The sequence below is a fragment of the Schistocerca gregaria genome, chromosome 6, assembly GCF_023897955.1.
Source record: "Schistocerca gregaria isolate iqSchGreg1 chromosome 6, iqSchGreg1.2, whole genome shotgun sequence".
Classification (NCBI taxonomy): domain Eukaryota; kingdom Metazoa; phylum Arthropoda; class Insecta; order Orthoptera; family Acrididae; genus Schistocerca; species Schistocerca gregaria.
In genome coordinates, this window is record NC_064925.1 from 442,488,345 (window position 1) to 442,514,729 (window position 26,385).

Consider the following 26,385-nt stretch of genomic DNA (forward strand, 5'->3'; position numbering starts at 1 on the left):
GCGGAAATCGTATTCTAAGTTCGGGTCATGTAGGTGTGTGGCTATGCCGGGGTGCGAGCGAGAATATTTACAGATTATTGTAGTTTGTTTACTGAGTTTGCGTTAAGTACTTATTTTTGTTTGTAGATTGATTGTGGAAATTAGATCTTGGAATCGGATTCTAGATCTACAAGTGATGAAAATCCGTGGCCGCATTTAAGTGATTACGTTAATTTTGTGTCCAGAATCGGGAGAACAAATATATTTAGATTGTAAACTGTTCTTGTCCAAAAAAAAAAATCAACATTAAGCGCTCGCACTTAACAATTTGAAACAACACATAAAGAGAGCACGTGAATCGCGGTATGTACAGATGTAAGAAACAAGGCGGCATGGTCCCACCGAAGAAAGCCAAAAAGGAAAATGAAGCATGGCCATGCAGATATCGAAAGCGGGGTCAGTAGCAGTAATCCGGCTAAAAGAATACGACAAAGAAAGACTGGAGAGCCATTTGGCATTACAGCCATTGGCAGCAGTGTGACCCAAGCTAGTGGGGACCGATGCATATTAAACTTTTTTGTCACGAACATGATTGCTCTACGTCCTCGACGTCCCACCTAAACTTACCCAAGCAGATATTTTTTATTTAAGTGACGGTAATACGTTTGTTTCACTCGCTTATTTCTCAACTTCCACAACATAAACCAATCACGATTATCGATAAACTTTCACTTCCGATATATCTCCTGTAAAGTACCGCCTTAACGTTAAACGAATTTAACTTTTTAGTAACGGATTAGCGAAGTTAGTATTTTGATTAACATTGCCCAGCTTTGGCCGTCTTCGCGGCTGTCAGTGTGTTGGGCTTTGAGAGGCACTCCTCGCACTCCCCGGGAAGCGGGAAGGAAAGAAGGAAGATTAAGGTTTAGCGCCCCATCGACAATGAGCTCATTAAGAGACGGACGCAGGAAGGGGACTCCAGTTAGGTAACAACAAACAAGAAGGATTAATCGCGCAGTGTTTAATTTCGCGTGAAACTGACGTCGAACTGAGTTTGTTTGGGACCGTGCATCTTGAGCATCCGAGTGAAAGCACATCGTGAGGCACTATGCAGGGCCCTGGCATCACCTGCTGTCCTGCTTTAAGCAGCATTGTAGCCTACGATCAAGTGCCGTCCGGAAGTAGAGCCGGGGTTTCTCGTCTCCTAAGGGTCACTGCGTGGGCCGGCTGGCACCGCGGCGCCTCCGCTACAGACTGGTGCTGGCCACCTCGTCGAGGTGGTCGTTGGCGGTGGCCAGCCGGCTCCGGCGTCAGTCGACGTCGTCGATGCGGACGATGGCGGCGGCGGGCGGCAGGTGGCTGGCGTTGGCCGTGGCCGTGGCGGTCTGCTGCAGCGGCACCGTCTCCGTGAAGCGGCCCGTGTACGCCACGGTGGAGTTGCCGGCGGCGCCGGGGGAGGCGCCGGCGCCGGCGCACGCGTAGCTGCCCCCCGCCAGCCTGCCGGGCGTGCGCCGGCCGCCGCGCCGCGCCCGCCCCCGCGTCGGGCCCAGCCGGTTGCCGCCCCCGCGCCAGCACCACAGCCCGAACGTGCGCCGGAACTCGCGCCGGAACTTGCCTGAAACCAGCCACGAGCCGCTCATCGGAAAGTGCTTCGGCGAACTGTACCGACAAAATTTCGGAGTGTTCCAACTTCAGCACACCCGCACAAGAGGACGTAACTTTACCTTCACGAGGCCCACGAGGAAGACAGGCCGCGGCGCGTACGTCACGAAGGTAGTCCAGCTCAGCAGACAACATGCGTTTCTAAACCTGTTAACTCGCAGCTGGGCGTGTAAGTACTAACGAGAATTGCATCTTCCACTGGATTCTGCTATTACACTACTGGCCATTAAAATTGCTACACAACGAAGATCAAGTGCTACAGACGCGAAATTTAACCGACAGGAAGAAGATGCTGTGATATGCAAACGATAAGCTTCTCAGAGCATTCACACAAGGTTGGCGCCGGTGGCGACACCTGCAACGCGCTGACATGAGGAAAGTTTCCAACCGATCCCCCATACAAAAACAGCAGTTGACCGGCGTTGGCGTTGCCTGGTGAAACGTTGTTGTGATGCCTCGTGTAAGGAGTACAAATGCGTACCATCACGTTTCCGACTTTGATAAAGGTCGGATTGTAGCCTATCGCGATTACGGTTTATCGTATCGCGACATTGCTGCCCGCGTTGGTCGAGATCCAGCGACTGTTAGCAAAATATGCAATCGGTGGGTTCAGCAGAGTAATACGGAACGCCGTGCTGGATCCCAACGGCGTCGTATCACCAGCACTCGAGATGACAGGCACCTTATCCGCATGGCTGTAACGGATCGTGCAGCCACGTCTCTATCCCTGAGTCAACAGATGGGGACGTTTGCAAGACAACAACCATCTGCACGAACAGACGTTTGCAGCAGCATGGACTATCAGCTCGGAGACCATGGCTGCGGTTACCCTTGACGCTGCATCACAGACAGAAGCGCCTGCGATCGTGTACTCGACGGCGAACCTGGGTGCACGAATGCTAAAACGTCGTTTTTCGGAGGAATTCAGGTTCTGTTTACAACATTATGATGCTTGCATCCGTGTTTGGCGACATCGTGGTGAACTCGCATTGGAAACGTGTATTCGTCATAGCATTACTGGCGTATCACCCGGGGTGATGGTATGGGGTGCCATTGGTTACACGCCTTGCTACCTCTTGTTCGCATGGACGACACTTTGAACAGTGGGCGTTACATTTCAGATGTGTTACAACCCGTGGCTATACCCTTCATTCAATCCCTGTGAAACCCTACATTTCAGCAGGATAATGCACGACCGCATGTTGCAGGTCCTGTACGGGCCTTTCTGGATACAAAAAAATGTTCGACCGCTGACCTGGCCAGCACATTCTCCAGATCTCTAATCAACTGAAAACATCTGGTCAATGGCGGCCGAGCAACTGGCTCGTCCCAATATGCCAGTCACTACTTTCGATGAACTGTGGTTTCGTGTTGAAGCTGCATGCGCAGCTGTACCTGTACACGCCATCCAAGCTCTCTTTTGACTCAATGCCCAGGCGTATCAAGGCCGCTATTACGGCCAGAGGTGGTTGTTCTGGATACTGATTTCTCAGGATCTATGCACCAAAATTGCGTGAAAATGTAATCACATGTCAGTTCTAGTATAATATATTTGTCCAATGAATAACCGTTTATCATCTGCATTTCTTCTTGGTGTAGCAATTTTAATAGCCAGTAGTGTATGAAGTCTTACTGATTAACAGTACTAGAGAAAAATTTAATTTGAGATCAATACTCGATATAAATGGTACAACGGCTTGTTTATAGCGTTTGGTCTCTTCTGCTTAACAGTATTCATCACTTGCTGGAAGTGGTGCCTTATGCAACTGATAATCATTTTAGCATGATTTTATTTTATTGTACGCCAGTACAGCTGTAACAAATCATAAGTATAGCCATGGACTTCCCATCATTATAGGACTAATAACAGTAAGCATTTCTAGACTTAGAAAAAGCTTCTGACAATGTTGACTGGAATACTCTCTTTCAAATTCTGAAGGTGGCAGGGGTAAAATACAGGGAGCGAAAGGCTGTTTACAATTTGAACAGAAACCAGATAGCAGTTATAAGAGTCGAGGGACATGAAAGAGAAGCAGTGGTTGGGAAGGGAGTGTGACAGGGGTGTAGCCTCTCCGCAATGTTATTCAAACTGTATATTGAGCAAGCAGTAAAGGAAACAAAAGGAAAATTCGGAGTAGGTATTAAAATACATGGAGAAGAAATAAAAACTTTGAGGTTCGCCGATGACATTGTAATTCTGTCAGAGACAGCAAAGGACTTGGAAGAGCAGTTGAACGGAATGGACAGTGTCTTGAAAGGAGGATATAAGATGAACATCAACAAAAGCAAAACGACGATAATGGAATGTAGTTGAGTTAACTCGCGCGATGCTGAGTGAATCAGACTAGAAAATGAGACACTTAAAGTAGTAAAGGAGTTTTGCTATTTTGGGAGCAAAATAACTGATGATGGTCGAAGTAGAGAGGATATAAAATGTAGACTGGCAATGGCAAGGAAAGCGTTTCTGAAGAAGAAAAATTTGTTGATATCGAGTATAGATTTAAGTGTCAGGAAGTCGTTTCTGAAAGTATTTGTTTGGAGTGTAGCCATGTATGGAAGTGAAACATGGACGATAAATAGTTTGGACAAGAAGAGAATAGAAGCTTTCGAAATGTGGTGCTACAGAAGAATGGTGAAGATTAGATGGGTAGATCACATAACTAATGATGAGGTATTGAATAGAACTGGGGAGGAGAGGAGTTTGTGGCACAACTTGACTAGAAGAAGGGATCAGTTGGTAGGACATGTTCTGAGGCATCAAGGAATCACCAATATAGTATCAGAGGGCAGCGTGGAGGGTAAAAATCTTAGAGGGAGACCAAGAGATGAACACACTAAGCAGATTCAGAAGGACGTAGGCTGCAGTACGTACTGGGAGATGAAGCAGCTTGCACAGGATAGAGTAGCATGGAGAGCTGCATCAAACCAGTCTAAGGACTGAAGACCACAACAACAACAACAACAACAACAGAAGTAAGATTCCATAATAGCGGATTCCAACAGAAGATTCAGTTTTCGTTTGTACGCACCCGCTTAGTTATGATTTAACAGGTGTAGAAACGAAGTCTGTCTGCTGATTTGAGCGAGCGAGCGAGCGAGCACAGGACTACTTTCGTGACGTACGTGCCGCGGCCTGTCTTTCTCGTAGGCCTCGTGACCTTCAGGCGTGACGCAACGTCCACTGAAATTAGTTTAGAACTTCATTAAATCCAAACAACTACATTTAGTTGTTTATTGATAAAATGTAAAATCTCTAACATGTCGATATGTAGTTCCTTTTAATACTAGAGCAAGGCAATACTTTTCATTTATCAAAATCTATAGTTTATGCAGTTGTGATAAGCTGATTTTCCTACGATATTATTGGGCACATCACTTTAAAACCTACTCGACTTTTAGTTTCTTAATCCCGTAACTCACCTTCACTGTAGCACAAAATAAACTGTTTTTCTTTATGAACGAAAACACACACAACAGTGGTGCAATATTCTGCATCATTTGTTATTTATTTCATAAATTGGCTTTCGGGTATTGATGATGATGATGAGTCCCATACTTCTTTACAGAGTGTAGGGGAGCGCCGCGGGACACCCGCGCCGCCTTACTAGGCAAGGTCCTAGTGGAGGTGGTTTGCCATTGCCTTCCTCCGACCGTAATGGGGATGAATTATGATGATGAAGACGCCACAACAACACCCAGTCATCTCGAGGCAGGAAAAATAGCCATGTATGGAATCGAACCTGGGACCCCGTGCTCGGGAAGCGAGAACGCTACCGCGAGACCACGAGCTGCGGACTTTTGGGTATTATCAGGCACAAAAATAAATGCGTAACGCAGAGATTTTAAACTAGTTTATCCACAGAATATCTCCATTTACAGAGATGAAAATGTTAAGGTAAGATTTAGGAATAAGACAAGAGGAATTCTTTCAGTGTAATGTGATGTAAGACTATTTAACTAAGATGAAATAAGCGACACAGTAACTGATGAACTATGTACAAATTATAACAATTGCTTGTAGAAGAAAATAAATTTTAACAATGAACTTTGGTGACATGTTCCAAGGGTGTGGCTGAACAAAACAATCTTGTCATAGTCGTAAATTACAAACAAATAAGGTATACTGGTGAGATTAAGTAGGTAAGTAAAAGTCAAATTTTTAACATTTTTACATTTAAGTAATTTCGCTCATTTTATTCCTAAATCTGACACTAACATTTTCATCTCTGGGAATGGAGACACTCTGTAAATTACTTGCACTAGTTCAAAATCTTATATCCAACAAAATTTCATTGCACCAGATACTTATCTTTGTACCTAATGATGGCGCAACAGCCGAAAACAGGTTTTTGAAATAACAATAAATATTGTAGAATATTAGACCTACACCACTGTTGTGTGTGTTTTCATTCGTAACATGTGAAATGTTCTACCAAGCACAGACAGAACAATCAGTCATGCTATATTTTTATGTTTTCTTCTTTCTATATTTATACTGTACATTTATAAACTTAAGAGTTTATCATGTCAAAACTCTCACATCCCTGTAACACAAGATTTTTAAGTATTCATTACAACCTTTGTACATCGTTTGACTGCAGGTACGATTTCAGATTTCAATAGAAAATGGCTTCCGTATAAAAACCAGAACTGGCGGTGGAGTATAATAAAGAACTTTTTAGTAACTAGAGTGGATATCAATTCAGTACACAGTTATTGAGCAGCAAAACACAAGCAAGAAGGAACTAACAACTTTAGTATAAATCATGTTTTACACGAACAACTTTCTGCTCAAAATCGACTACTTGGGATGGATGCATGTTACGTGGCTGCATGTAAATCAACAGTAGGCCACATCGCGTGTGGCGTAAATCAGCAGACGTTCACATCACAATTGGGACAGTGATGTCAATGATAAACTGATTGTGCTGAGTGAAGACTTCTGATGATCTGCCTATCGCAGCTGTTAGCGAATTGGTTGCTGATTGGATAACGTCCAGGACATCACAAGAAAGGCAGAAAGTGTGGGACAGCACTGCCTACTGACATGATCTTTAAGGGGCTTTATTGACATTTAAGCTGTGGTTTTAGGATTCTGCCCAAATACACCCTCCGAAATCGCAACATATTCGGAAATAAACAGCCAAATATTTCTGAGATGCAGTAGTTTCAGAGCCCCATCTACGCGAGCAGTTTTGTCACAATGGACTACACATACATCTTCATCTATGCTCTGCAAACCACCGTGAGATGATATAGTCGTAGGAAACTAAGTTTTTTTTTAAGTGAAAAATTTTATACTTTCGAAGTTTTAGAGCAAGATGCCAATCTCTGCACGATGTTGAAATCTTATCATGATTTGACTGAATATTTATGCAGCTTCTTTGAGATAGTATTTCAATTTAGATAACTGCATAATCTGCAAAAAGTTTGACTTTACTGTCCTGAAGTCACTTCTACATCTGACGATGACTCTCAGTCCAAGGTAACATGCTGTGTTCTCTGTACCAAAAGGTCCTCAGTCCAGTCACAGATTTCACTTGATAGCCCGTATGATCGTACTTTTGACAAGCATAGGTGCAGTACTGAGTCAGACACTTTCCAGAAACCAAGAAATATTGCATGTATGTGGTTGCCTTGATCAAAACTTTCAGTATATCATGTGAGAAAACTGTGAGTTGGGTTTGACAAGATCTATGTTTTCGAAAGCTGTGCTGGTTGGCACTGAGAAGGTCATTCTGTTCAACTACTCATGGCAAGTGAGCCTATGTGGCGCTCCTGTACTGAGTCTCCCCTGTCACAAGTCGTTGTTTTTGTTTAGACGTCAGCGCCAAAATTGCGTTTGTTGTGAAAGCTATCTGCTGTGTAGTTTCCTACCTGAATGGTGAAAGTGAGGTTATGTGAGGCAATCCCTCTGACAGAAAAATCGAAATATAGTAACAATGCGTGAACAACCAGTCATAACAGAGTTCACCAATGACCAAAGCTAAATTATTAGTGGATCTTCTGGACAAAGGTCGATTGGTAAATTCTTCTGAGAATGGAAAGAGATTAATACCTCTGATAACAAAATCAAAACAATTTGGAATATTATTACAAGGGAGACAGGGTAACCAAGTGTACAGGATGACAGTATCACCATCAAAGCAAATGGAAACCTGATAAACAACAAGCCAGAAGCCGAAAACTTTTTGAATAATCATTTTTTAAGTGTTGTAGAGAAAATAGGATCTAAATGTTCATTAGAAGAAGCAAGGCAGTTAATGGAAGAGGCCTTGCCCACATTGAAATTCCACCACCTCTCCTTCTGAAATTTTGAAGATAATAAACTTTCTCAAGAATAAAAGCTCACATGGAATTGATGGCATTTCCAGCAGGATAATAAAAGCTTGTTCCCAAGAAATAAGTGGGATTCTTAGCCACATATGTAATAGCTCTCTGAAGCAGGGTATTTTTCCAGATAGACTGAAGTATGCTGTTGTTAAACCACTGCATAAAAAAGGGGATACGTCTGATGTCAACAACTACCACCCAATCTCTCTTCTGACTGCCTTATCCAAAATTCTTGAAAAACTGATGTATTGTAGAGTAGCTTCACACCACTGTAGTAATAAAGTTTTAACAAAATGCCAGTTTGGTTTCCAGATGGGGTTTTCAATGGAAAATGCTATATATACCTTCACTAATGAAATATTAAATGCTCTGAGTAACCGTAACTCACCGGTTGGGATTTTTTGTGATCTATCAAAGGCTTTTGATTGTGTAAATCATGGGATAGTTCTAGATAAGCTCAAGTACTGTGGTATGAATGGGACAGTGCTCAAATGGCTTAAATCATACGTAACTGGAAGAGTGCAGAAAGTTTAAATAAAGAGTACACATAATATGCAAAAAAACTGTTGATTTATCAAGCTGGGGAACAATCAAGAATGGGGTGCCACAAGGTTCAGTCTTGGGTCCTCTGCTGTTCTTAATATATATTAATGACTTGCCATTCTATACTCACGAAAATGCAAACCTGGTACTTTTTGCCGATGATACAAGTATAGCTATCACATCCAACAGAGAAGAATTAACTGGTGAAATTGTAAATGATGTTTTTCAGAAAATCATTAAGTGGTTCTCTGCAAATGGGCTCTCATTAAACTTTGACAAAACACAGTATGTACAGTTCCACACAGTAAATGGAATGCCACCATTAATAAATATAGACTTCGATCAGAAATCGGTAGCTAAGGTAGAATATTCAAAAATTCTAGGTGTATGCATTGATGAGGGGTTGAACTGGAAAAAAACACACTGAGGATCTGCTGAAACGTTTGGGTTCAGCTGCTTATGCTATTAGGGTCATTGCAAATTTTGGCGATATACATCTGAGTACATTAGCTTACCATCCCTATTTTCATTCTCTGCTTTTGTATGGCATCATATTCTGGGGTAACTCATAATTGAGTAAAAGAGTGTTCATTGCACAAAAGCGTGTAATCAGAATAATTGCTGGAGCTCATCCAAGATCATTCTGCAGACACTTATTTAAAGAGCTAGAGATCTTCACTGTAGCCTCACAAGATATATATATTCACTTAAGAAATTTGTTATTAACTATCCAAACGAATTCAAAGGTAATAGCAGTGTACATGGCTACAGCACTAGGAGAAAGAATGATCTTCACTACTCTAGGTTAAATTTAACTTTGGCTCAGTAGGGGGTAAATTATGCTGCCACAAAAGTCTTTGGTCACTTACCTAATACCATCAAAAGTCTGACAGATAGCCTTATAGCATTTAAAAGGAAATTAAAAGAATTTCTTAATGGCAACTCCTTCTACTCCTTAGATAATTTTTGGATATAGTAAGTGGGTAATTTCCCCAACACCCACAAAAAATTTAAAAATATTAAGTGTCATGTAATATTTTGTGTAATGTAATAACTTCCATAGACACCTTTTATTAACGTGATACGTTCCACATCATTACGAAGTGTCGTATTCATGATCTATGGAACAAGTACTAATCTAATCAAATCTAATCTAATGGCGAGGCGGTAATAGGAGCTGGTCAGTTGTGAATCAGCCCATCTTTTAAGAACGTCTGTTTTGCTACTGTTAGCCCAAGGCAGTACACACAAGTTCTTGTACCATGTAGTTCCTGTTTTTATTTTATATTATTTTTCTACTCTGCAGTGCTAAATAGATCTTTCTTTTCTCCATGTACAAAATTATAAGAACTGTAAATTTGATCTAACTCAATAGAGTTTCCACGTTACTTTGCGAGTAGTAACTGAATTTATGTTATCTTACTTGGATACTTTGGTAGTTTTCCTAAATCGCTTAACAAGGATGCTGGGATGATTCTTTAAACAAGAACACCGCCGACTTCCTTCTCAATTTCTGTCCAATCCGATCTTGTGCTTCGTCTCTAATGACTTCGTCGTCGACATTACTTTAAAACCTAAGCTCCCTTCTGTCTTCCCTTGTAACCACATCCTTGGAAAGATTGCCGACTGTACGAAGAAAAATGTGCAAAAACGTAAGTTTCTCAAGCTACGCAATGTGTTCTTATCTCGGTGACAGGTCTGGGCTCCACCGCTATACGGAGAACACGAATTCTACTAATGGTCTTTGTGAGGTATTGCATATTCTGTTGTTAATTTTCGTCATGCTTGGTCACCGACACTGCGATCAAACGTGAAGCCAAGATGGAGTAAGCCTGCAATAGGAAAACAATATCAAGCTTCAGGGAACCACAGGACAGCGAATGGAATAAGTGGGGATCTGGTATGCCAATGGATACAGGTCCCTGTTCCACAAAATGTGCTCCTAATACCTTAAGGCGGGGGTTGACGATAGTTTTGGCTTGGAGGCCACTTTGTGGAAGCACAGCTTAGCGGAGGGCCTCACCTTTAGAAATGTTAACTTTGCGTTTCACAAAAGGTATAAATTGTTACATAAAAATTCTGACTGTCTTAGCGGACCGCATAAAACGATTAGCTGACCGCAGTGCGACCCGTGGGACGCTATTTGCCCACACCAGCCTTAACATCTATGATTATATGATAGCGGAACAAACACTGGTAGCAGTTACTTCTGTAAAATATCTGGGAGTATGCGTGCGGAACGATCTGAAGTGGAATGATCATATAAAATTAATTGTTGGTAAGGCGGGTGCCAGTTTGAGATTCATTGGGAAAGTCCTTAGAAAATGTAGTCAATCAACAAAGGAGGTGGCTTACAAAACACTCGTTCGACCTATACTTGAGTATTGCTCGTCAGTGTGGGATCCGTACCAGGTCGGGTTGACAGAAGAGATAGAGAAGATCCAAAGAAGAGCGGCGCGTTTCGTCACAGGGTTATTTGGTAAACGTGATAACGTTATGGAGATGTTTAGCAAACTCAAGTGGCAGATTCTTCAAGAGAGGCGCTCTGCATCGCGGTGTAGCTTGCTGTCCAGGTTTCGAGAGGGTGCGTTTCTGGATGAGGTATCGAATATATTGCTTCCCCCTACTTATAACTCCCGAGGAGATCACGAATGTAAAACTAGAGAGATTTGAGCGCGCACGGAGGCTTTCCGGCAGTCGTTCTTCCCGCGAACCATACGCGAGTGGAACAAGAAAGGGAGGTAATGACAGTGGCACGTAAAGTACCCTCCGCCACACACCGTTGGGTGGCTTGCGGAGTATAAATACAGAGGTAGATGTAGACCATAACTGTTAATGAATTACTGTGCACTGGACCTATTTGAAACAGACTTGTTACAAGAATTGCGATCACCAACAATCACGTCGGATAAAATATTCCTCTGTGTCATGAAAATTTACCAGACTTATCAATCTAGATGCATTTGTTGTGAAGAACATCTAATAACTGGGACCAATGGAAGTAACGGTGATTCAATACGTACCAGCGTTAGTAATGAAGAAACGCTGAAATAAATTATTTTTCTATATAGTGCCCTTTTAGGCATTCTTATTTATCCAAAAATTCTAGTCACTGTTTAACCTCTACGAAAAATAGGAATTGTCACTATCTCTAAAATACGACTGTCTCGACAATGACGTTCTTTTTTCAGTAAAATTTTTCACCTGTTAGCCATGTCTTGATGTTTGGCAACAAGAAGAAATCGCAGCAAGCCAGTCTAAGCAAATACGGGGTTACGGCTGTGATTAAAAAAGCAGTTATGCAGCTTTTTCTGCATCTACGTTCTCACTTAGCCAGCTTTGCATGATTTCCCTACAGTTCCATTCTCGAACAGCGTCCGGGAAAACCGCCATTGAAATCTTTACGTTCGAGCTATGATTTCTCTTATTTTATTACGTTTATGGTTTCTGCCAGTGCAGATGGGCGGCAACAAAATATTTTCACATTCGGAGGAGAAAGTTGGTGATTGAGATTTCTTGAAAATATCTCGCCGCAACGAGAATCGCCTTTGTATTAACGACTGCCATCCGTAACTCGCGGATTATATCCGTGATTCTCTCCCCCCTATTTCGCGGTAGTACAAAACGGGCTGCCCTTCTTTGAACTTTTTCGAAGTCCTTCGTCAATTCTATCTGGTAAGAGGCGACTTCCGAGAAATCTGCTGCCATCGTGTCCTGGTGAAACTGCCCTATCTTCTTCACCAAATAGAGGTATGGTTTCTTCAATTTCTTGTAGAAGCGATCCGATATCTCTCTGTGGTGCTGTCTAGCGACCGTTTCCCCATTTTCTAAAAAGTTTATGAATATGACGGTTTTCAAGTATATATCGCGCATATATGAACGGTATATTTTTCTGCAGAGATGAGACTGACTTTGTCTTCTTCGAAGTAAATTCACAGAAAGAAACCCATTGTTTTTAGCGTTGCATTGATTCTGGACTAGAATGATGAATCCAGATCTCATCACTGGTGATACTTCGACGCGAAAATTCCTTTGGATCCGCTTATTGACAACAAAACATTGAAGTTGGAGGTGCACCCTGTTGTTCACCGTCGAAAATCACGACAGTCGCTAGGCTGACAGGTTTTTAATGCCAGCTTATCATGTAAAATATTAGGTACCAGTCCTGTTGATACACCTATCTCTTCAACTACTTTGTGCATTTTCGCTTCATTATCAGCGAGTATCATGTAGCGATTTTTTTTTTTTTCAAGATTTGCTGGGCGTCCTGAATGGTCCTCTAAAACAGACGCTCGGGCATCTTTAAATTTGGTTAATCGATAATGTGTGAACATTGTCACTGATGGTTATGGATCGCCGTAGCCAATATCAAATTTTGTTTTCATCTTCGTACAATTACTTCTATCCAGAAGCAAATATCGGATCACTGAAGGAACTACGCTTTTCCTTCCCGGGAAAGACCATGCAGCACAAATGATTGAAATGGCTGCCACATCCAAACTAACCTATGAATGAGTATGGGTTGTGTTTTAGCGTCGTCTAACAGATAACAGCACACAATAGCTATATCTACTTTACAGAGCCCTCACGCATATTTTGGACAATCCTGATTAAGTGTCGAGTATTGTGCATAACCTATCTCGTACTAAATCGACGTCTGTGATTTACAGTTATTGTAAAAACACATTAGCTTTCTCTTTTAACAGGAGTATATGTTGTCTGCGTTCATCGTAAATTAACACCACTGTTGAATTTGTTAGTGTCCAGAACCTGAAAAAAGTTTCAGAGGAATAGTAAAATTTGTACCAAGCTTTTCTGTTGTAATAGCTATCTCGCATTTACTATAAATCGCCTCAGTTGTGAAACACTATTGGTAATGCTTTTTTGATATCGTACCTATAAATTAAGAGAATCGGCAAGATTAACTTAAAGTTATTTGTATACTATTCTGTGAAATGCACCAAGCACAGTGCACCACCATTGTGTGTGTTCTTCTCGGGCACGGGATTAGTTAGTTGCTGTTCGTAAGCAGGTGGAAATCGCCGTGGTTACTGTCAAGCGACTGGAAGCTGCTGTAAATGAGTGTAATGGGATGGCCCCTAGAGCTTTGTACCAAAGATCACAGAGGTACCGGTATCTCAAGATACTATCCTCTCATGTGGATACCGTCTCTTCTGCAGGAAATACAAGATCGATGGCTACTCGTCTACTTGACTGTGAGTGATGTGTTAGTGGTAGGAGCGCTGTCTTCCACTGAAATCGAAACAGAGCCAGGAACACCCGTTTCACGTGTTGGAAAATGTGCTGTGTCCCCTACGCAAAAGCTATTAATCGTTGGCAACTCAAACGTACGGCGAATAATGGCACCTCACAGAGAAATGGCAGAAAGGAATGGGGACGAACATTATTAGCACTCACTGTGTGTGGCTGAGGAGCTCGTTCACCATGTTGAAGGAGCTGTCCCACTAGCCACTTAGGCAACAGGGTGTAACCAACTTCAGAGTGTAGCGCGCATTAGGACAAACGAAGACTGTCGTCTGGTCTCTGAAGCAATACTTGGATCTCTGCACAACTACAGAGGAAGTTGAAAATCCCAATCTTGCCGCGCTGGATTAGCCGAGCGGTCTGGGCACTGCAGTCATGGACTGTGCGGCTGGTCCCGGCGGAGGTTCGAGTCCTCCCTCGGGCATGGGTGTTTGTGTATGTCCTTAGGATAATTTAGGTTAAGCAGTGTGTAAGCTTAGGGACTGATGACCGTAGCAGTTAAGTCCCATAAGATTTCACACGCATTCGAACAATCCCAATCTTGCCCATGAAGTTTGAACGAAGCTCACAGTCTGCAGCATGGTCCCGAGAACAGATTGCGGCCACCCTGGTTCTGAGTCGAGTGGAAGGCTTGAACCAGAGACTGCAAAGGGTCTGTGCACCATACGTTTGAGAACTGTAAAGTTTTACTAAGTGGGTCAAGTGAGCAGTACAAATCAGGGGCTATTATTCAGGTAGTTGACTGTGTGTGGAGTGCCCAAAAGGTTTTTCTTTTGGATTAGGTGACTCTCCGTTCAGTACAAACAACAGTAGCTATGAGGGGCCTGGAAGTATTAGTGTAAGATCCAAAGAAATATCCCCCCATCCTCTTTCAGAGGTGAGAGTATTAGAATCCTAGTAGTTAACCAATGAAGCGTTCACAACAAATTGCCAGAGTTTGAAGCGCTCGTAAAAAGCGGGGAGTCTCACATAATACTGGGTACAGGGAGCTGGTTAAGGCTACAGTTGACAGCAGTGAGATTTTCGGGGAAAATTCAAGCACATATCGAAATGCTAAACTAATGGGAAAGTGAAGTGGCTTATTTCTCGCAGCACATAACAAACTCAAATCCACTGAGCTAGAAATTGAAGCTGCATGTGAGATTACTTGGGCAAGAATCAGTATCAAGGCTCGGCATAAAATTGCAAGTGTACCCTTCTGTTGCCCACCTTTTGATGTAAGCGAAACATTAGAGAAAACACCAATTTGCTTGTACGTAAGTTCCTCAATCGTACTGTAATCATGGGAGCAGACTTAAATCGTTCAAATTGGGGCAATTACAGTTTTTTTAACGTGACAATACATCCTGCGAAACATCACTAAATGCCTTCTCTGAAAACTAGTCAGAACACATAGTTTGGAGTCCGACTCATGATAAAAATACATAACATCTAATGCAACAAATAGACCTGACCTCTTTGAGGAAGTCCACATCGAAACTGGTATCAATGAACACGACACGGTTATGATTACCAAAATACAAAGGCCAACAACAAAAGTGGGGAGATTTATACGTTCAGTAAACTAGATCTAAAGCAGTAATGTCACATCTCAATGGAGAACCTGAACCATTTGGCACAGGAAAGGAGCATGTGGAGAAACTATGACTGAAGTTTAGAAGAATAGTTAGTTGACTATGCACTAAATACACTGCGCAGCGCAATTAAAGGGTCACCTTTTCCAAATCCCAAAACTGTTTCCCTTTTTGACGTAGAAATTTGAAATCTGGCTCAAGTTGCCTACAACCTTTCTCTGTAAGGGTGCAAAATCGTGTCGCCCTGCGACGTCACCCTCGGGCTCGACAACAATTGAAACGGCAAGTTATGCGAAAAAAAAAGGGGACAGCTCAGAACTTGATGTCACATCTTAGGTGGGTTAATCGTGTAACAATGACACCAGATTCCACCACAGCTCCGCCCAGCACATTCGTCACACGATGGGAAGGTCGTCACATCCCCTCTTATCAACATTTAACCCCCTTATCTTGAGCCTAATCGATGGAGTTCAGAAGTGTTTTATGTACAAAGAGCCATTGCACTAGCCATATGTGACTGTGTGGTGTGGATCCACAAGCACTTTTATTCTCGGTCCTTTGTTCTTGGAAGAGAAGCCCAGACGGCCTGACAGGTGTTTCTGATGTGTGCCCTTTCTATAGACCTCCTTATACAGCTTATGATTCCTGATACGGAAGATCGCAATTGTGTGGAAACCACTGTTTTCATGCAAGATGGGGCAACAACTCGTATCACTTGCCCAGCGAAAGATCTGCTTAATGCAATGTTCCACGTGTTATCTCCAGAGGTTTACTAGATGCGTGCCTGCAAAATCGACTTATCTGAATCCATGTTACTTTTGGGTTTGGGGACATCGAAAGGAACGCATTTACAGATTCCAGTGGATCTGCTGCGGGCAACTGTTAACACGTTGTTTTGCGGATATAACATCACATTGAAGTCTCTTGTCCTCATATTGAACAAACTGAGTGTGTCGTGATTAATAATAAAATCAACATTATGCCTTTTTCTGTCCACGTCCCATTACATATGAAAACATTTCTATAAGGCTTTCTTGCATTCACAGTGCTAGATTTGCACCTGATGACCAAAATTGCATCAAATTTTATTTCAGCGTGAATCTGTTCCTCATTAACGCGTTAGAATATCTAACAAGTTTCGCTGCAGTGCGATAATTACGGCCTGCACTGAACCTCTGTGAATGGCTGCACTGTTAATTACAAATGGCCGGTAGAATAACACTGATGTCTAGGGAACACTTTAACCGCTCTCTGTATAGGCGCTGTAGTCAGCTGTTATTAGCAACGAGATCTGTGCTCAAACACGGGTTGTTATTGAATCACCCTCGCATGTTAACGACCCCAGCTGCCTGACGAGCGGTTACCGACTGCCCCGTGTGGAGGGCGACTGAGGCGGGGCAGTTGGCGGCCCTGGGCGTGGACAGGCAGCGCCGCGCAGCTTCTGGTGCTGGAACTGTCAGTGGCAGGCGAGCGTGGCCGGCGGCACGGCCCACGTGACGCGCCGCGACACGGACGTGCGGTTGCCGCGCCGCCGTAGCTCGTAGCTGCCGCCGCGGCCCTCGGCGGCGCTGCCGTCGCCGCAGGCACAGCCGCAGTGGCGCGGGGCGCAGACCCGGAAGAGCCGGCGGAAGGCCTGCCGGAACTTGCCTGCCAACAGGTGCGCGGCTCGGTGCCGCCTGGCCGACACGACAAGGGGGCGCTGGAGCGACTGGCGCGCGTGCAGACCGCGGAGCATAGATGTGTAGGGAGTGAGCATTCGGAGTTCCGTCTGCAAATCTCCTGCAGCTCAAGTCACGTGATTTTGGGACGGCGCATTTTAACCCGTATATCGCTCTGCGTATTTTGAGTGTCCCTACTTCGCTTATGTCATTCTTGGGAGGAAGTTGATGCTGTTAACAAGAAACAACAGTAAAGAATATGTATATATTGAGAGGCCATTGTCAGAACACTCAGGCTAGTGAACAGGGATCGACAAGAGGTTCGCGAACTTGCACCACTTATTGCCCGAGTCGCCCGTTTCTGAGTCAAAAATACCGTTCGAATAGTAAAAATGCTGCATTAATTCTTTGAACAAGATCCTGAACATGGACTTTCCACGACAGTTTGCTACCTATTTGAACACCTAGAAATTTGAACTGTTCAGTTTCACTAATCATATACCCATTCTGCAAAATTAAAACGTCGTGTTTTCTTGAATTGTGTGTTATAATCTGTAAAATCTGAGTCTTACTGTGATTTAACGTTAGTTTATTTTCTACAAGCCACAAACTTATGTCATGAATTGCACTATTTGAAACAGTGCCAACGTTGCACATAAAATCCTTTACTACCAAGCTAGTGTCAGCAGCAAACAAATATTTTAATATCATCTGTAATAATAGAGGACATATCGTTTATGTAAATAAGGAAAAGGAGTGGCCCCAACACTGATCGCTGGGGCACCCCCCCCCCCCCCATTTGACCGTGCCCTACTCAGACCCCACTTCACAGCCATTCTCAACAATGTGAATAATGACATTTTGCTGTCTGTTATTAAAGTAAGAGGTGAACCAATTGTGAACTACTCCCTCCTGGATCACCTTCAGAAGTAATGTGAAACTTTGTATACTCGTTTTACAGACATATTAACAATTTGATATTAGGAACTGGAGTGGGCTTGAAGATGTAAACAGCACTGGTACTGTGCTTTTCCGCCACAGTATCATTGCTTTGATTCCACATTATTTATGTTTTTTTCGGTAACAGAATAAGAAGTGACAGCCAATAACATTTCTTTCTTTTTATGTTATACTTATTCATATTGTCGAATCTCTGTTCTAATTAATTACGTTACAATGACACGTTACAGTGTTACGAAAGAACGACGCATTTGGAACTATGAAACTGTGACAGTAAATACGGTAAGCGGTTTTCATCACCAGCTTGTCCATTATTATTTTTAATTTTTCTTTATTTACCCCTCTGCTTTTTATTGGCAAGTAAACTGTCTGAAAGCATTTTTTCGACTTCTTATCAGAAACGTAAAACCATACTCTACCACAAAGTAAATGAATAAACAAATAAATAAAAACAGAAAATACAAATTCAGTGCTCGTATTTTGGAGTAATAAAATAAGTGACAGCCAACATTTTTTAAGTTTTCTGTTTCACTGATTCATATTGTCGAATCTGTTCTAATTAATAACGTTACATTAAAAATGTATAGGAAACTGTCTGATGCAGAAATACTTAGATACATGCAAGGATCTGAGGACCTGCATAAAGTGGAGGAAATTAATCAGACTGGAATCATGCATAAATTTTATCTACTTACTAACATAGCACCAATATGTATTCATCGACCGGCAGTTTACACTTGCAAATTTATCTAGCATTGTGTCATAAGTACATGCTCATAAAACTGTGGAAATATCTTGTAATGCAAGACTTTATAATACTGTGTCTCGATATTTTTCAACATATAATGTGCCTCATAACAATATGACTTCACAGTTATACATTTTCTGAACATACCTATGAAAAGTGACTGTCTTCCCTTCACATACTTCTCTTTACATCCATAGCACCGACAATACTGTGCCATAGCTGTTACTTTCACTCAAACGTGCAGAAACGTATATAAAACAAATCTAATACGTATAATATTCAAGTTTAGCTTTTACAGGAAGTTGTAGACAAACTACGTGGTTCCGAAATTGCGTGACTAGTTTGGTTTGACGTTGAGAATAGGGGAAGGCTATGCTCATTGAATAGGTATATATTCTCTATAGTGTAAACCAAAGGACCTAGCAGGCAGCTCACACCTTGAACTATCAGTACATTTCCTCTCAGGGGAATCGTTGATAGTGGTATTCTCGAATTAAATCCTCTCCACTTTCGAACTGCTGCAAATCGAGCAAAATCTCTGGGCCTTAGACAGTCACATCTATAAGATTATTCTGCAACTCACTAGAAGGAAAACTGGAGTTTCGAAATCCCATTGATAACGGGGTCTAGAGGCAGAAAGTGCAATTTAACGGAAGACTTAGACCATTTCCATTTAGGGGTAGAGACTGTTACACTGTACTAGTGTAATTTGGCAGTTTTGTATTATAACTTGGAATATGGCGTTTCAAGGCAACTCGGCCGCGGTGGTCTAGCGGTTCTAGGCGCTCAGTCCGGAACCGCGCGACTGCTACGGTCGCAGGTTCGAATCCTGCCTCGGGCATGGATGTGTGTGATGGCCTTAGGTTATTTAGGTTTAGGTAGTTCTAAGTTCTAGGGGACTGATGACCACAGATGTTAAGTCCCATAGTACTCAGAGCCATTTGAACCATTTTTCAAGGCAACTGCGAACTGAAAATTTATACATCACTCTTATTAAATGTCAGTTCATGATACATGAGCCTTCGAAAGGAAGTATGATAATTAAGACCATACCCGAAATTACTGCGACACAGTCGTAGCATAACGGAGAAAATCGCTGACTACGGAATTGAATGCTCTCTGGTTCACGTCCAGCTGTATGCAAGTTTGTGTGTGTGTTTTTTTTTTCTTTCACCTTGGCGCTGTTAACACGCTCTGAGACTTTCTTGTGAGTGTAATACAAGTACGTTCTTCGATATTTAACGTTTTTTAGGTTTTCATTTGATTAGAATACGAAAGATGAAACAAATATTTGGCTGTTTATTTCCGAATATATGGCGATTTAGAAATGGGTGGTAGGAATATAAAGCGGACGCTTAAATTGCTGCGGGTGAAACGAGGAGCAATAAATTTCATCTTCTTCCATGTCACAAATACTCCACTGTTTTTTTTTCCGAATATGCGGCAGTTTCTCGGAGTGTGCTTGAGTAGGAAGCTAAGAGGACAACTTAAAGGGCTGCAGGCGAAACGAGCAGCAGTAACATTCGTATTATGATTGGTTCAAATGGCTCTGAGCACTATGGGACTCAACTGGTGTGGTCATTAGTCCCCTAGAACTTAGAACTACTTAAACCTAACTAACCTAAGGACATCACACACATCCATGCCCGAGGCAGGATTCGAACCTGCGACCGTAGCAGTCGCACGGTTCCGGACTGCACGCCTAGAACCGCGAGACCACCGCGGCCGGCTTCGTATTATGACTCGTAACAAATATTTAGCTGTGTAGAAAGACTTACAAGCTCAAAATAGGTGGTTGGCTGTTTATTTCGTAGCGTAAGCTTTACTACCTAGCTAGTGTCATCAGCAAACAGAAATATTTTAATATCACCTATAATAATAGAGGACATATCGTTTATCTAAATACGGAAAAGGAGTGGCCCCAACACTGATCCCTGGGGCCGCCTCCATTTGACTGTGCCCTACTCAGACCCCACATCACAGCCATTCTCAACAATGTGAATAATGACCTTTTGGTGTCTATTATCAAAGTAAGAGGTGAACTACTCCCTGTATTCAATAACGATCCAACGTCTGGAGCAATATTTTGTGATCAACACAATCAAATGCCGTAGTTAAATAATGCCTAGCGTTCGAAACCTTTTGTTTAATACATCCAGTACCTCACAGAGAAAAGAGAATACAGCATTTTCGGTTGTTAAACCACTTTCAGAAACGAACTGTACATTTGATAGAAAATTATGTGATATGAAATGATCAATTATCCTTACCTACGCAACCCATTCAATAACTGTAGCAAACACTGACAGCATAGAAATAGTTCTAAAATTGTCTCCGTTACCCCTTTCTCCCTTTTTATGAAGCAGCTTTTCTACTGAGTACTTTAATCGTTCAAGAAAGTGATCATTCTCAAAACCGAAATTACGAATATGGCTAAGGCTAACATGTGCAGCACAGTACTTTAATATTCTGCTAGGTAATCCACTATATCCATGAGAGTCCTTAGTCTACAGTGATTTAATTATTGACTCTATCTCCCCCTTGTCAGTATCACAGATGAGTATTTCAGACATAAATCTCGGAAAGGAATTTTCCAAGAGAGTAATACGATTCCCTGTAGAAATTAAGTTTTTTTTAATTCACCAGCAATGCTCAGAAAGTGATCGTTAAATACAGTACATATATCTGACTTACCAGTAACAGATATATTTTTGCTATGAACAGACATTATGTCGTCGACCTTTTGCTGTTTGCTGTTGATCAGATACTTCCTTCACGACTGACCATATGGTTTTCATGCGAATTAGCTATTCTATTTGCGTGCCACTTGTTCTTTGCCTTCCTGATAACGTTTTTAAGCGCCTTACAATACTGACTGTGATGTGCTACTGTGCTGACTACTTCTAACATTTTGACGTAATTTCAGCTTTTTTTGACATGATTTCCTTATCCCACCCTGTTTAAAATGTTCGAATGGGAAGCAACTTTCAAAGAGACGAGAAGTGTTAAGGAAAGCCTGATACTGTATTTGTCATCTATGATATCGACACTATAAACATTCTGCCACTCTTCTTCCTTAACAAGGTTTAAAAAAGTCTCCATTGTCGTTGGATTAGTTTTTCTACATAGTCTGTAATTATATATAACATTTGTTTGAGCAAAAAAGCCTTTTAGTTTTAAAATTTGTGTATCATGGTCTGAAAGGCTATTCACCCTTTTCTAACAGAATGCCTATCTAGTAATGAAGAATGAATAAAAGTATTGTCTATGGCTGTGCTACTGTTCCCCTGCTCCTTGTTGAAAAATATTGTCTGCGTCAGATAATATGAATTTAGTAGATGTTCCAACATCCTTTATCTTGCACAATCACATACAAAATTAATATTGAAGTCACCACATATAATTAATTTTGGGTACTTCCTATAAAGTGAACCAAGAACCCTCTCTAGCTTGAGCCGAAATGCACTGAAGCCAGAGTTAGGGGACCTATAAACAACAACTAGAAGTTTAGTTTCACTAAATTCAACTGCTCCCGCACAATACTCAAATACCTGTTCAGTGCGGAGCCGAGATACGTCTACGTACTGAAACGGAATACTGTTTTTTACGTACATGGCCACTCCCTCACTCCGCAAAAAAATCCTTGAAAAACAGCCAGGTAACCCGTACCCTGGTAAAGGAAGCCTCTGAATTGTCAAATTATTCAAGTGGCGCTCCGATATACCGATAATGTCAGAGTAAACATCTATAAGCAGTTTACTAACTTCATCTCTAATACTTCTTGTATTTTGATGAAACATGCTAATTCCTTCACTATTTGGAAACCAGACCTCCTTTGAAGGTGAATCCTTTGTTAGATGTGTAAGGTAGCAACGGCCTTGCACCTTACATGAGTCCATTTAACGTGACACTTTAGATTTTGTTGGAGTAATACTCTAAATTACGGTGTAGGAAATCTATGTGGAAATGCATCGGCACGCGAGAATTCCGCGATTTTATAGTTATAAGATTTTGCGAAAAGGCAGTAACCGAGACAGAGCTCGGCTACAATCCCGCCTAGCCGCCGAAGGCCACAGCCTGACGGTATGAATGGTGAACTGGGGGATTTCTGTAATCCATTTAGAGAGACCACAGCGGCCGCCAACATCTGAGGGACGCGCGGCTGCAGGTGTTCAAGTGTTTACCAAAACTGAGCATTGGATAGCTGGATGGGCTTTCCTGTGCATGCTCTCGCCAATGTCCCACTAATTTTACGTCTTCGAGTAACTCAAGTGAGGCAGGCCAGGAGTTCCGAAAAACAAACTTCAATGCAAGGATCTGTGTTCGCTACGACGGGGAATCTTGCTGGGAATATCTAAAGTGGTCTCTCGAGAGAAAACTTCCAGTAAACGTGTTATTACCCACAGCTGTGGTTCTTCCCAGCCAGCGAGGGCGGAGTTTACTTGTGAAATTTTGTAGGAATAAAAGAACTGTGGAAAAGAGTTCTATTCCCAGGCCGTACATTGGTTGGCACTAGCAAACTGGGTATTTTGAGAGCTTCTAGTGATGTGATTCGCTCGGTAAAAGTTGAGGTTGGAAAACAGAGGTGAAGAGCGATCTTCTGGACTCTCGGTAGAGGTCTTCCGTGCTGGGCTCTCGAACTGAGAGGACGTTAGACAAGTCGTCTCCCCTCTTGGTATCTCGTTCTGAGAGGGCGTTAGCAGCGCCAGCTCATTGCTGACGGAAACATTGTCGCAATGAGGGAAGTTTACGGACAGCAGTCTGGTGTTCGAATACTGTAGGAGTGTACTTTCCGCGACGCCACACGCCGACCGCACGGCCGCGCCGTCACCGTCGGAGACCGCAGCTACAACAGGAATATTACGGTGAGATCGGGCCCGCTTCGGCATGTGTTAGGAGTAACGTTAAATAGTTGGATCAATTGCAACTGCTGTTTTCACAGAGGTTTCACGGTACTTTGGAGTGTAGTGGTTCTTCGTATACATGTTATAAGAGATCGCGTTTTGGACCGATTTTAACACAGTTACTGCCAATGCCAGTTAGGAGGATAATTTGTAAATTGTTCGTTGTGTTTTATTCAGTATTAATCTGAAGGTTATAATAAAATTATTGTGATTCAGTAGAGCCTTTACTTTCAGTAGTTGAGCCAGAATTCACCCTTTTGAGAATGAGATTTTCACTCTGCAGCGGAGTGTGCGCTGATATGAAACTTCCTGGCACATTAAAACTGTGTGCCCGACCGAGACTCGAACTCGGGACCTTTGCCTTTCGCGGGCAAGTGCTCTACCAACTGAGCTACCGAAGCACGATTCACGTCCGGTACTCACAGCTTTACTTCTGCCAGTATCCGTCTCCTACCTTCCAAACTTTACAGAAGCTCTTCTGCGAAACATGCAGAACTAGCACTCCTGAAAGAAAGGATACTGCGGAGACATGGCTTAGCCACAGCCTGGGGGATGTTTCCAGAATGAGATTTTCACTCTCCGCAGTATCCTTTCTTTCAGGAGTGCTAGTTCTGCAAGGTTCGCAGAAGAGCTTCTGTAAAGTTTGGAAGGTAGGAGACGGATACTGGCAGAAGTAAAGCTGTGAGTAGCGGACGTGAGTCGTGCTTCGGTAGCTCAGTTGGTAGAGCACTTGCCCGCGAGAGGCAAAGGTCCCGAGTTCGAGTCTCGGTCGGGCACACAGTTTTAATCTGCCAGGAAGTTTCACCCTTTTGCTTTATTTTATTTTTGTGTATGTGTTTGATGTCATTAAGTGTTTGTGATCGTTCATGCTTGGAAGTAAAATAGGTGTGATTTATCGTCAAAACTACCACCGCAGATTAATTAGGGGTGACAGGGCCACATTTAAATCTAGCGTTATCCATTTTTGCGTACAGTTCCACTCCCAATTTGTCTGTAAGTTTTTTGTCAGCGGCGAACACACGAAAAAATCGGACAAGCAACGGGTTGAGTGTTACAGATGGACTTCCTTTAAGCAGGGATATGTTTCAGCTGACTCCAGTCTAAAAAAAGATGCAGCTTTAACACCAACTACTACAGGAGTTATCTCATTAGTGATCCCACCACCCACTACACTGTCAGCTATAAGTTTTGCCAGCCCCACTTCCCATACCTGTTGAGGTGCAGACCATGCCTAGTGAAACCTGATCTATTGATGGACTCGACTGCCACCGCTGCGATGTGAGCCACGTCCTCCGCCATCAGCGCCTTCTCCAGCCCCATGTTAATACACCTAACAGCCACATTAAGATGAGGCCGATTATGACGCTGAAACAGTGGCACGAAGTTTGTGCCACCTGTTTGAGTAGATATCTTTACCAGGTCACCACCTACATCATATTTCTCGTCCCTATCAAGACTATCTCCAGATCCACCCACAATCACTACCTGATCCTCTTTCGTAAAATTCCTTTATAACTCCCCTATGGCAACAGTCACCTGAGCTATCCCTACATTAGGCTTCACAATGCTGATGACCTGGTACTCACTCGCCAACACTTCTGCAACTGCTGGCCCGCACATCTGCCCTGCGGACTACCTAGTAGCAGAACATTCTTCTCTGTTAGAATTTGCAGCTGACTTAGGCTTCCTAACTGCTGAGGATTGCTGCATGTTTCCTACACCTACAGCTACAAGACTCCTCTCCACTAAACTCTGACATTTGGTCAAATCTATTAGTTACACGCAAAGTACAGCTGTCTGAATATCTGGGAACGTATTCCGTATGTTCGTGCCTTCATTAAAAGCCTGCAGTGGGGTACCGTGTCAAACACTTTCCGGAAATCTAGGAATATGGAATGTGCCTATTGCCCTTCATACATGGTCCGCAGAACATCGTGTGAGAAAACAGCAGGCTGAATTTTGCGCGAGCGATGCTTTCTAAACCCACGCTGGTTGTGGACTGAATCTTTCCCGTCTCAAAGAAATTTATTGTGTGTGGACTGAGAACACCTTCAATAATTATACAGCAAACCCATGTTAAGGATATTGGTCCGTAACTTAGTAGGTGTGCTTTTTCATCCTTCTTGTATACAGGAGCCATCTACGTTTTTTTCCAGTTGTTTGGAACATTGGTTCGAGCGAGACATTCGCGATATTAGAATTTGCCTTAAGAGATTTACGGAAAACATTAAAAACCTAAATGTGTGTCGCGGACAGGATGCTGAAATGCCAGCCTCCTGAATGCCATTCCGTTGTTCTACTATACTGCACCTCGCGTAATGTATTGAGCATAGCACTTTCAAACTATATCTCTACTATTCTATTCTCGAGTTCCGCATGATAAAAATAAACATCTAAATCTATGTCTGTGCTCTCTGATTTCTGTTATTTCTTCATGACAGTCATTCCTCTGTGCTCCCTGCCGCCGTTGGATAAGTAGCTGCAGCAGCAAGTCGTATACTCCTAGCTCACTCATTTGTTACATATTTTAATTCTTAATTTCTTTGCGTATTTTTGGTACTTGTATTGTTTAATTCATAAATTTCGGGCGTATTATAGTATTTGAGAGTTGTAGCATCGCGTTTTAGTACCTGAATAGTGTAAAATCGCGTAGTCTCCTTCCGCCGCCGAGCAGTGTCAGCAGTGCGCAAGAAGCAGCATTACTGCATTTACTAGGAAATCTTGTATTTTAATAACCGCTTAAATTTTGTATTGATTTG

At 42.5% G+C, this 26,385-nt stretch overlaps 1 protein-coding gene across 1 annotated transcript in view; it reads right to left on the bottom strand.

Annotated features, from left to right (window-relative positions):
- Positions 1 to 1,289: 1,289 nt before the first annotated feature.
- The window catches only part of LOC126278905 (orexin/Hypocretin receptor type 1-like), a 1,200,512-nt gene continuing 1,175,416 nt past the window's right edge, over positions 1,290 to 26,385 (bottom strand). Inside the window, exon 8 of the mRNA XM_049979179.1 lies at positions 1,290 to 1,594. Coding sequence (XP_049835136.1) covers positions 1,290 to 1,594 — 305 coding nt within the window. The remainder of the gene's footprint in view (positions 1,595 to 26,385) is intronic.